This window comes from Rhododendron vialii, chromosome 10a, assembly GCF_030253575.1.
Source record: "Rhododendron vialii isolate Sample 1 chromosome 10a, ASM3025357v1".
Taxonomy (NCBI): Eukaryota; Viridiplantae; Streptophyta; class Magnoliopsida; order Ericales; family Ericaceae; genus Rhododendron; species Rhododendron vialii.
The window spans coordinates 27,924,217-27,936,963 of NC_080566.1; the positions used below are offsets into that span (position 1 = coordinate 27,924,217).

General features: G+C 35.8%; 1 protein-coding gene across 1 annotated transcript; it reads right to left on the bottom strand.

Moving 5' to 3' along the window:
- Positions 1-3,147: 3,147 nt before the first annotated feature.
- On the bottom strand, positions 3,148-7,630 carry LOC131303799 (uncharacterized). Its single transcript, XM_058330828.1, has 6 exons — positions 7,403-7,630; positions 7,249-7,303; positions 6,557-6,607; positions 4,768-4,859; positions 4,482-4,559; positions 3,148-3,500 (listed from the first exon to the last, which is right to left on the bottom strand). Exons 1-6 carry the CDS (start codon positions 7,456-7,458, stop codon positions 3,350-3,352), a joined length of 483 nt encoding a protein of 160 aa, XP_058186811.1. The 5' UTR covers positions 7,459-7,630; the 3' UTR covers positions 3,148-3,349.
- Positions 7,631-12,747: the final 5,117 nt, after the last annotated feature.

A 12,747-nucleotide genomic window follows, 5' to 3' on the forward strand; every position in this document is an offset into this window, starting at 1 on the left:
AACAAAAACTGCTCGGATGAAGCCCTTCCCGGTCATTTTTTTTGCTGATTTCTCGCGGGTACGCTTAAAATCACGTTCTGAACACATTGAGCGGATCATCGAAATTCAATCGGGAAAAAAAGGTCTGCATTTTATTAAAATGAGGTGGTCCTTACGGAAGACGGACTCTGTGTGTGTGTGTGTGTGTGTCTATATATATATATATATATATATATATATATATATATATATATATATATATATATCAGTCCGGATCTCCTAAGGGATCCCGCACGGCCTTACCGTGCGGGACTCCCCTTTCCTGATCGAATTACAACGATCCGAGCCGCTCAAAGTGATCAGAACGTGATTTTAAGTGTACCCGCGAGAAATCAGCAAAAAAAATGATCGGAAAAAGCTTCATCCGAACAGTTTTTTATTGAACGGTTCAGTAAAAAACTGTTCGAATCAAGCCCTTCCCGATCATTTTTTTTGCCGATTTCTCGCGAGTACCCTTAAAATCACGTTCTGCACACTTTGAGCGGCTCGGATAGTCGCAATTCGATCGGGAAAGGGGAGTCTCGCACGGTAAGCCCTGCAGGATCCCTCATTGGATCCCGAGTGATATATATATATATATATTGGATATATGTATATAGGAGCTAGGGACATTTATATACGAGGGAAGCCTTGCACCTATCGCTACATATCTCCCAATTATATATTCAATTCCAATGTGTCATAACATGAATTTTGTTTGTCCTCATCTGGCCTATGAGGCGGGAATACGCTTATCACTCTGGATTCTATGGGCTCTCCACCCTACTTCTGGGTTTGACACTGCCGTTGTATTTGTTGGTTTGTTGTTTTTTTGGTTTTTTGTTGTTTTTTTGTATTTTCAGATCGATGGAGTTCCTGTCCTTTGTACTTTATTTTTTTAACAATATAAACACGATTATCTTGTTTGTTAAAAAAAAAAAAAAACATGTACTATGTTCTTACAATATTTACTTTGGATAGGATACAAGGCTAGAAAACCTTTTTCCAATTACATGAATTAATGCGTACTTTAGAGTACTATCATGAGGCATCGTTGACACGTGATATTTCAGTTAATGAGTTATTGCAGCACACCTTTCGTGAGTGATTTATTGTCTCTCAACAACCCAATTAAATGTGGACCCAAGTCATTTATACCAAAATCAATCTATACCTCTGTTCCCTTGTAATTTCAGCAGCAGAATCGCGTAAAAGTGCCCATGAGGCGTTTTTGAAGATAAAAAAAAAAATCACATAAAAGTATCTTTCCACCAAACCTGCGGTAGATGTGATTTGACTCCGTTAATTGTGCGATAATGTCATAACAACAAAAATCGCTACGTGATTTATAAGGAGTACCACGTCAAGTACGTACTCTTCCAAAAGAATACTAGTATGAGAAAAGAAAGCGATACAGAAGATGGAAACGTGAGCTCGTTATGTCTTTTGTTTTTGAAGCAAAGCAACCCACAAAGGCCTGCAGGCCTGTTCGATTCTCTTTTGTTGGCTGTCTCAAGACTCAATAGAAAAACGCATATAAAATATTGGGAAAAATGATGGTCAATGACGTGTTTTGATAATTAATACCTGCTAATACATTTTTCAGCATTAACAAATGTTTTTAGCATTTCTTTGCGAGTATTAATTATCAAAACATGTTATGGGCCGTCATTTTCCCAAAATATTGCCATGCCATGAGATAACAAACTTGGATTTTCCATGTCAATGGCGAACCATCCAGCCTTTTGGACCTCTTAAAAGCTTCTATTTGTGACTTTTGAGACCATACTTTACTACCAAAAAGTCTAGCCTTACCATATGGTTTTACCACGCGGTACCATGCAGTAAGGCTAGCACGGCTGCTTTACAACAATGACATCAGAATACTTGACTCATCCTTCTTTATTTTTTTTTTTTAGTGAAAGAGCAAGAAATTCATTTGATGAATACGATGATTACAACTACCGTGTACAACTAATACAATCGTAACAAAGACCTATCACACATAGGAAGACACATAACACGTCGAAATCAAATGAAGGATTCTAGTCCAGCAATAAATTGATCAGACGATCAGGTGCCGGAGCCGCGCATGCTACTTGTCGATATCCAGTTGTCATGGTAGTTACTCAGTTAACTCATCCTTGATTTGCGGAAAAGTTAAGCACCCCACTTTCTTTTGGGTAGGTAAAGTAGTTAAACATTTTGAAACTATACATATGAAAACAAAATTAAACACACGCACACATCTAGAAGACTAGAACTGATTAGCAATTCGGAAGACATTGTACAGTAAGTGATATTTGACTGATGTTATGCGCAACGACAAGTGTCCGTCCAATGTTTTTTTGGTAAATGTTTTTTTTTTTGGGTAAGTTATCCTGTCCAATGTTGTCTATCCCTTCAAGTAAAATCAATGAATCATGTCATGGACTCTTATTGCAAGCATGGAACTTGTGAGCACTACTCTCTCCGTCCCTTTTTACGTATCCAGCTTTGTAATTTTAACTTATTAAGAAGACAATCATAACATCTTTTATATCAACTTTTACCTCCAATTTTCAAAATTATTCTCCACTTTTAGCCTTTAACTTTTCAAAAAGAAAAAAATGATAATTGTACAAATTTTTATCCATTAACTTTTCAAAATGAACACTTATTAACACGCAGCCCAAAATAGAATACGAAACTTTTATAGGTGACGGAGGGAGCATCTTTAGGGAAAAAGTTCTCTCTTTTTTTTCTTTTTTTTTGAGTTTTGGGATCACACGATGCATGGCAGGAAAATTAGTGAAACTTCTTATTCCTTGAGGTTCGTTCAAGTGGTCTGCACCCTTGGTTTCAAGGTGGAGATTGGGGATTCGAGCACATGGAGGAGCGTGGTAGTAATTTCTCATATCAAGATCAAAACCAAACTGGCTCTATTAGCCCCAATCTTCCCAGTTTGAAGTAGAAACACTGAACTAAACTCGAGAAACTTACACAATGACAGTTTGATTGGAAATTAGAACATACAGCTACTAAAATGTACATGAAAAACAGAATTGCAGAGGTCTAAAGTTGTTCGTAGCTTTACCCATTTCTTTCCCTTTTACGAATCCCCCCCAAGTCGTGAGACATACCGAGCAATTTCAGTTTGGAAGTTCAGAAGAAAGTCCATAAAATGCTAAACCTGGCGTTTGAAAATTCTGAGTACAGTGCACTGAACTCATAACATCGACCTTATTTTGCCCGGTGCTGCATATTTTGTAAACTTTGAGGAACTTCAATATATTACACACCAACAAACAATGGAAACAAAATCTTTAGATGAAAATTTTAACAACATACTTCAAGCATCTGATTCAGAACTTTTGTCTTCTTTAGGGGGTGCAAACTGCCTGCTAAGCCTGGATTTCGTCCAGGGATCCAAAGGGGCTCTCTGCGGTGGTTGGGGGACCGGTGGCTTTGACTGCCTCAGCTCATTCTCTCTATCTATAAATCTGTTATGGAAGGCATAGTTCAATCACAAGAAAAGACTCAACAAACATCAAAGCAAATGGATTAACATATGGACCAAATATGAGAGAAACGAGGATTGTTGATGCAGCAAAATCTTTCACTTTGTCTGCTATCCCCATGAAAGATCAATGGGTGGGCAACAACAGAGTACTGGTTCAGAAATTGTCAAATGCTTAGTAGACAACTCGTAGTGCAAAACAAGGGCGTTTCACGAATTAACCAACAAAATCCTAATCTAAAGACTTGAACAGAATCCAGCTTCAATACTTGCACGAAACTTGAGCAAAGCACTGGCCAAAATTCTTGAAGCAGGACAGATCCACGAGGACCACGACAGTTCAAATATCAAATAGACAACAATGGAACATAACCTTTATAGAAATGGACCAATATAACAGCTAGGAATAGAAGATACATGAAATAATCATTTCTTATCATGAGTTGGTCCGTATCATCTTCCCTACATAAAATCGTCCCGCATAATAGGTTCTGGCCAAGGGACTATAATTCCTATCGCAACTGCCACATCCATTAACAAGTCCAATAAACACCATAGGAAGGGTTGTTGGGTTGGATTTGGCACTACAATTCCAATATGACACCAAAGATGCAGATGATTAAACATAGTTTGGGGATTACAGAAGATGCATTTGACCGCCCATTCCCCATTAGATCTTCCAAGGAGAATGGCCTTATCTTTGGGTTCCCTTTAAGTTTTTCATGACAACCATCCCATACAAGAAAATTTGCTAGTATTGCTAGTAAAGATTGATCCAAACAACTGCAAAGTACTCAGCACTTGTAAAAAAAAAAAATTTCCCATATCACTTTCCCTTGAGACTTTGTGCATCCCACAAATAAGGAAATTCATAAACTACCCAAATATATAACTCAACGTATGAAACAAGGCAGACAAAACCTCTCAATTGAATGACTGCAAAAACATAAAACAAGAATCTTACTCAATATATGCCATGGGTGCTGCATCACCAACTCGTATTCGTGTTCGAAGTAGTCTTGTGAATCCACCTGCTCTCTCTCTGTAACAACCAAATGTCAACCAAATGTTACAGCCAAGCCGATAAAAACTGAAACACCAAACAATCAACTCCTGCTTCTGGGTCTCGATTTGTCACAGAATAATCTGGATCAGGATCAAAATAATCTACAGTCCCTTGAGTATCTGCTCCAGCATATGGAACTAAATATCGATCTGTAACTGTAAGTGATGAGATGCATTAGATTCACCTGTATCGGTAAGCCAGTTCTGTAAATAGCTTGTGGAGGACATCATCTCCTCGCACAAAGGCACCAGCACGCCTTGCAGCACAAAGAGTGCCCTGTAATGAATTGAGGAGAACATAATAGTACTGGCTTACAAAAATAGGTTTCACAGTACTAGTTGACTCATGAATGGGTGTCTTGTTTTGTTTCAACTTGCTTTCAAAAGAATAAAGTTCAAAACAGTAACTACCATGTTTGAACTATGTTGGGCTTCTTTGAACATGGGTCTGTTTTCTTCTATCATAGTTTTTTTGAAAACCTGTAGCTTTGAACTGACAACACTCCCAGGTTTACGGTCGTATTGTTTCCAGTATGTTTCTCTTTGAAGTCTCATAACCATTAAAAGTACTGTAATAATCATACAATCTAACAATTAACGAAATTAAGTACAGGAATTATCAACGGGTTCAATAGATAACAAAGGCAGACAGTAAATAACCACATTAGAAAATTAAGTTGTCACACTATAAACACTTAGAGCTTCTCCAACTTACTCTTATTTGGGTTGAGATTGCTATAACCTAGCACGAAGCTCCAAAAGTGGTGCTCGAATAGTTAATTGGCACAAGGGTATATCTAAACCAAGAACTTTAGCCATAGCTAATGTGCCATTTCTGCTTATTTTCCTCTATCAAAGCAAGAATTGACAACGTCACCACCACCCCAAACTCGGGATCCAGATAATGCCGACCAGAACACGCTGGATGCCTTTCCTCTCCTCTAGCAACCGACAGTACTCATTTAGTACTCAATATCCGCACCATCAATTAAAATTTCCCGGTTTGCCACTGCCTAGAAAAGACTACAGGAGGGAAAAAGCTTACAAGGAATAGGGTATCCAAAACTCAAGAGGCTTAACAAAAAAAATTTCATACTTTCGCTTGTTGCAGGTACCACCAACAGGATACGATCTTTTTTGCTGCTTCTTTGAGAGGAGCAAAATGAAGAATCTAGAGTGAAACTTCTCCACAATGTATCATGACAAAAGAAGGGCCACGTTCACGTGGTTGTGATTAAATATTAGCGCCAATCACCAATCGTTCTATCCAAAAGAAGAAAAAAGAAATCATAGAAAAGAAACTAGATGAACACTGCCAAGATACAATTTGAGAATTGGTCCATATTAAAATTGAGAATGGGTCCAAGTCCAAAGATTGGAGGATATAATGGAAAATCACTATTTGACAATTTGCTCTGCTCAGAGGGAAAAATATTCAACAAGACAAGAGGCATCGAATCCTAAATAAGATCTGAGGTATGCATCTTCAATTTGTGATTAGAGTTGATGCTCTCTAGAAACAGGGTGCTCCGACAATGGAGTCCATTATCCCATTCCCATCATTAACAAATCAGACACAATAGAAAGAGGTGAACGCCTCTCCACACCTAGCGTCTTGGCTGTGCTTCACTGCAATCGCCTCATCTCAAGGGTTTTGAGGAACAGCCTCAGTTGCGTGTGGCGCGAGTGCACCACTGATAACTATACTGGTGGCAGACAGTCATATCTATCGTCTTCAAAGTAAAGAAGCAAAAGTGGAAGAACCTTCGTGCACTAACTGTATGATAACTACATATAAATGTGAAACATGCTAAGAGATTCAGAAATTACTTTCCCAAGAGATATAAGCACTGAATTTGAACGCATTGCTATAACATAAACACATTAGTTCTAGTTCCGCCCTCCTATATATATGTGCAAAATAAACTTGGGTCTACAGGTCAGACATATATAAGATCATGACATACAACATACCTCTTTTCCAAGGTTTACCATGTTATCAGCAAGCCGACGGACTTCTTTTGCCTAAAATGGATTAAGGAATGCAAGTACAAATTAATATCAAAATTTCACAACAAACTAGCAAGGTCCAAAAAATCAATATGCACCGAGTATACCTTCATTTGCAAAGTTTCAATAAATTAATATCTCAAACCATTCAATTGAGAAGTAGGTAAAGCAAATACGACATGTAAATCTGGCTTCCATAAAGAAATATCCATAGATTGAGCATGGGAACAAAATGAGCAAAACCTATCAGAAAAAGGAAGCTAGCCATACAGCCAAATTACTCATAACCCTCCAAGAAAAATAAACACAAAAAAAGGGACCAAATTTACAGGGATCAGAAGGGGTGACAAATGTTTTGATTACAACCTAGTCAAAATATAGGTGCGTTCATGCTATTTTTTTGTCTTCAAATTATTCGCCAAAATACAACTTGTTTCCTCTAAAAATACCAAAAATACCATTTAGACAACAAAGTTAAGGGAAATGAGTTGTCTTGAATAGTGGGTAATTTCGGGGGGAAATGCCGTTTAGACAATAGCGTAAACTCATCCTATATATGATAAGTTCAAAAATCTTACAATTACTAGAATCAGCTAAAACGATAGCCAAATTGCCAAAAATTGGAAGAGAAACCAAAAGATTGGAAGTCGTGCAACCTTAGCCACAGTAGTTTCGATCCTCTCGTGCTTCACCAATTGCGAAACCATTGTTCTGCAGTAACAAATCAACATCAACAAAACGCATACGTATTGAGGTTTAAACGTTATAATGCAGAGCAAGAAATGGAATTCGTAAAGAAGGATTGCGAACCTGAGCATCGAAAGCCGATGCCCAGTTGGACGGTTGAGCTTCCTCATCTTCGTCATGGTGATCGTGCACACGAGAGAGAGAGAGAGAGAGAGAGAGAGAGAGAGAGTAAGCTGATAAACCCTAAAGCCTTTCTGGTCGACAGAGCGGAGAAGAAGAAATGAAGCGTAAAGGCCGTGGAGGATGTGATCCTGGATTGGGCTATTTGGAGCCCAAACTCATGAATAATAAGTCTCTATGTAAGTTGGGGTATCCGTGATTCTAAATTATTTTTTTTCTCCGAAACCTAGTCATCGAAATCTATAAAACAAATTCAATATTTAATGTAAAATTATGTTTTAAAAAAATTTACTTAGATGCAGACTTCCATTTTTTAATTTTTCTCAATATAAACCCTATAATTTTTTTATTTGGAACAAAATAAATATTATGAATTTACACTATTGATTTTGAATTTAGATAGAAATTAACACTGCTAATTATTAATTTTACATTATTAATTGTGAATTTAGATACTGCTAATTATTAATTTTAAAAATATAAATTTTATAAAAAAATGGATATGTACAAATAAATAGTTAAACATTATAATATTTCTAAAGCTTTGAAAGTAAAAAGAAGAGAGAGAAGAGAAAGTAATGAAAGAGATAGGAGAAATGGTGAAAAATACAGGAGAGAGAGGAGAGAGTTAAAGCATCCACAGTGGAATAACCAAAATCATAAAATTGTTAAAGTTAGCAATGTGCCCTCGAAAAAGTGCTTACAGTGGCATAACCAAACTTAACAATCTATTAGTAACTCATCAAATTTTGGCTCTTGGATAATTAAAATTAGCAACATTTTTCCAATAACCAAAACATTTTCTCTCTCTCTCAACAATGTTTCTAAGAAAAATATTTTTAAAAGAAGTATTTTTTTTTTACAAAAACTGTTATTTTTTTAAAAAAACCATCTTTTTTTCAAAAAAAAATTTTGGAAAAGTGTTTTTCAAAATAAAAGTTTTCAAAAAATTATTTTCTATGTCTAATAACATGTTTTTATTAGTTTGAAAACTTTTTAAAAAAAAATGTTTTATATGGCAACAATTTTAAAATTTGTATAGGTTGAAAATGTGATGTGGCAAGTTTTGATTATTCAATATTCGATTATGTCATTGTGGACATCTACATTGCTAACCTTAGCCCCCTTAAATGGATAATCAAAAGGTGATGTGGCAAATTTTGATTAGTCCACTGTGAATGCTCTTAGAGGTTAGAGAGGGAGGGGGGGGGGGGGGGGGGGGGGGGAGGAGGGGACACTACGCGTGCATGTGTGTGAGGGGAAGAGAGAGGTGAAAGAAAGTGAGGGAAAGAGTAGTGAGCATAGGGATATGACCTAGTGGAAAAGTAATTGAGACCTAATGGGACACAATCCACTCTGGTACGACTAATTGGGAATAACCCCCTCTTAATTACTACGACTAATTGGGAATAACCCCCTCTTAATTACTGACATTTATTTTTGCATTTGATGGGACTTATGTGTAAGAATAAAAGCTAGTAGTAAAAAGAAATAAATAATTATCACACTCCTTTTTTATTTATTGACTAGAAAGAATCGATAGTCAAAATTGAGTTCTTAATTCAATCTTGGTTAGAGAAGCAACTTCTAAATAACAGTAGTGATCAGATTAAAATGCAAGATACATAAAATGGCGACCTAGGCTATAGGTGACGGGCTGTCGGCACGTTATACCCATAGGCGGTTTATTAGGCGCTTAGGGAGACTAAGCAGAGACAGACGGCTAAGGACCTTGGTGTTGTGGTAAAACAAAATAAAAGGGCCTTTGGTGTAATTTTATTAAAGTATATACAATTTCTAGTCATATTACTTTGTTTGGAAGATGTAGAAAGGAAGAGAAAAGAAGAAATTTTTTTCTACCATTGTTTGGTTTGGAATTGAAAGAAAATAAAAAATTCTACAATTGTTCATAGTACATTTTTTTTTTCATTTTTCTCCTATTTTCCTTTCTAAATAGATATGATTTCCAGTCGCAATACTTTGTTTGGAAGATGTAGGAAGGAAGATAAAAGAATAAACTTTTTTTACCATTATTTAGTTTGGAGAGAAGAAAGAAAATACATTTTTTGAGAATTATTCATAGTACAATTTGTTTTTCATTTTTCTTCTATTTTCCTTTCTCTTCTTTTCTCCCATTATTATCTTTAAAGTTCCAAACAAAGCATATAATGCCAACCCAGTTGCAAGTGGCAAGCTCAGACATCGACAACGACAACAAGGAGCCGATCACGTCGTCTCTCTCTCTCTCTCTCTCTCTCTCTCTCTCTCTCTCTCTATATATATATATATATATATGTGCATGTGTGTATGTGTATCAATGTATGTATGTTGATGTGTCTTTAGGTATTTGATGTATGGAATTCGAAGTTGGTGAAGTAATGTAATAATGTTTCATACGGCTTTCGACCTAAGCTGCTAATGGGTGGATTTCGTGTTTGTGATCATCTTGTTTAAGTTTGGATATTGGGTCTGGACTGAATTTCGTGTATGTTGATAGATTAATGTGGCATTGGGTCTGGACTGGTCTCGGCTCTTCTTTTTCTTTTTTCTTTTTAATTTCAGTCCATAGTTTAGTGATTGACTAAAACGATTTGGCATTTTGATGTTTCATTTTCTCCTGATTGCCTTAAAAAAAAATCAAAATTGCTAGGCGGCACCTAGGCGAGCTAGGCACTAGGCAGTGGGTTGTCAGCCGACTAGTGCATTTTATTAAAGGGAGGAGTATTTGAATGGTCTTCGGACCATTAATCAACTTGCATTAGGCCATCTCCAATGCACTAGGTTAATGGTGCAGTTAGTCACAAAGGGATGGAAAGTTGGCTGTTGTGGGTTTTGCTTCTCATCACAATCGTGGTTGCAGCCTGCGACCTTACATCTTGTTTAGAAGATTATAGTTTATGTCTGGTGGTAGATAGAATGGTACTTATACCTAAAAAGGACATTAGTTAATTAAAATAAAATTATTGAGATTATCACTTAAAAACTTATTTTAAGAGCGGCAAATGGTTGAACCTTTTAGAAGCACTAATATGGTAGTATGTGCTCTACAGTAGCGAAGTGCCTGGATATGATTGAAAACACAAGCAAGATTTGCGAATAAGACCAGATGAAATAGTTATTTTTTGGCCTTCAAGTGGCCAACGCCTACATATTTGGTAATTGGATAATGTTTGGGGAGATTATGCAGTGGAGTGATATATGTATCTAAGAACGAACAAAAGGAAATTCTTATGCAATTAAGGGGAAAAGAAATTACATGTGAAGCAATTGGTTATTGAAGATATTGAAAATCTACTTAGTGATCGTCAACAGAAGAGTACATAGCATTTGTGCGCAAAGCATTTGTCTAAAAATTTGACAAGGAAATTGTACATTTTCTTTTATACATATTTTAACATATGTATAAAAAGCAAGTATGAAAGTGCTAACCCTGTAAAATGAGTATGAGTGACAAGCTTTGTAGAAGAACACAAAAACACCAGAAGAAGGCAATCGTTACTATTCGTTGTGCAACGGACTTAACCACCAAAAAATGCGAGACCAAAGAAGGTACGCATGGAAAAAAGTGCAGAGATCCGTATTAAAAATCTTTTTATTTTTAATGTTGGGATATTAGAGGACCCTTTATAAAAGAATTGATTATTATGGTGGATAATGAATTGGGGATTGATGTGCAAGAAGTTGAAAGTTCGGTGCAATTGTAAAATACGTGACTGTGTGGAGTGTAATTTTGTTCACCCTCAGGTGGTGAACATTACCCTATCTCTTATTAGTTGAAAAAAAAATGATGTAGATCTCATAACAAAGTGATGTCATGCTTGCCATGTAATACACTTTTTGATAAGTATAACATCAATTTGTGATGAAATCCATACCATTTCAATCAATAGAAAGGAGAGTAATGTTCAAAAAACTCAACTCGACGGGTTCGGCTCCAGTCCAGTACGTTAATATCCATTTTGGTCCATTGAATGGCTGAGATCAACTCTGTTGCATCCAAAGCTCCACAGCATGCCATGTCATGTTCTCACATTTGCCTCTTAAAAGAAACGGAGATTGGTTAACGGAAAGTCCAGCCAAAGTAACTCTGCAAAATCCAAATCAAACTCCACCCCAGTTTAGATTAAAAAAAAAACCCACTACTCCAGCTAGCTAAACTAATATTTAATAAAAAAATCAATGTTTTTGTTACCATAAAACTTCAATTGTCAACGAGAAAAGTTTGTCTACTTCAAGAACTCTTTTTACTTTTTTTCCAGACGTTCAGCTAAGCAATTGATTTTAATTTTTTAGATTTATATTAAAAACATGATGAAAAAATTAAGTGCTTTAATTTTTAATTGGTTTGAACTAGTGCGAAAATCTTATTTTTCTGATCATTTTATTCTAAACACTGATCATTTTATTCTAAATCGTCATAATTAATTTTTATCTCTCGGGCTTTCATAATAAAGTATCTGCTTTACATGGTCTCAAATAAATGAGTAGATACTTAATTATAAGAGTTCTAGAGATAAAAATTAATTATAATTTTTTAAGATAAAATAATCAGAAAAATAAGATCTTCGCGCCAATTCAAATGGATTGAAAATTGGAGCACTTAATTTTTTCACTATATTTTTAATATATGAATAGTCTAAAAAAATTTAAGTGCTCCAATTTTCAATGCATTTGAACTGGTGCGAAGATCTTATTTTTATGATCATTTTATCTTAAAAAGTTATAATTAAATTGTCTCATAATTAAATATATGCTCTATAAAGTCCCAAATAATGAACAAATACTTAATTATGAGAGTTATAGAGGCACAAATTAAGTGGCTCGATCATTAGCGTGAGAAAAGTGAGTAATAAGTATGACACAATTCTGTTCATATTTGTTGTACATCAAAATATAATGTACTCATAGTTTTATTGCAAGAAATATCTGCTGAATAATGGCACAAGCGTTAAAAATAGGGAAATGATTTTGTCACTCTCTTTTTTGTTAACGTCACTCCCATACCAAAAATACACTTGCAGGAGCGTGGAATTAACAAAAAAAGTAGTAGTAAAATCAACAGCTTAAAAATATGAACCCACTTTTGCATTAATGAGGGCAAGTGCCAAGTAAAATCTGAGGAGACACGTGGAGTGGAGTTTGCTTTGGATTTTGCAAAGTTATTTTGGCTGAACTTTCCGTTAACTATTTTCCGTTTCTTTTGAGAGGCAAATGTGAGAACATGACATGGCAAGTTGTGGAGCTTTGGATGCAACAGAGTTGATCCCAGCCATTCAATGGACCAAAAT

Coding starts and splice junctions, on each gene's coding strand:
- LOC131303799 (XM_058330828.1), bottom strand. CDS start 7,458: ATGACGAAGATGAGGAAGCTCAACCGTCCAACTGGGCATCGGCTTTCG. Junction 6,608..7,248: donor TCGAAACTACTGTGGCTAAG/GTTGCACGACTT, acceptor AATCCATTTTAG/GCAAAAGAAGTCCGTCGGCT. Junction 4,860..6,556: donor TGGTAAACCTTGGAAAAGAG/GTATGTTGTATG, acceptor AATTCATTACAG/GGCACTCTTTGTGCTGCAAG.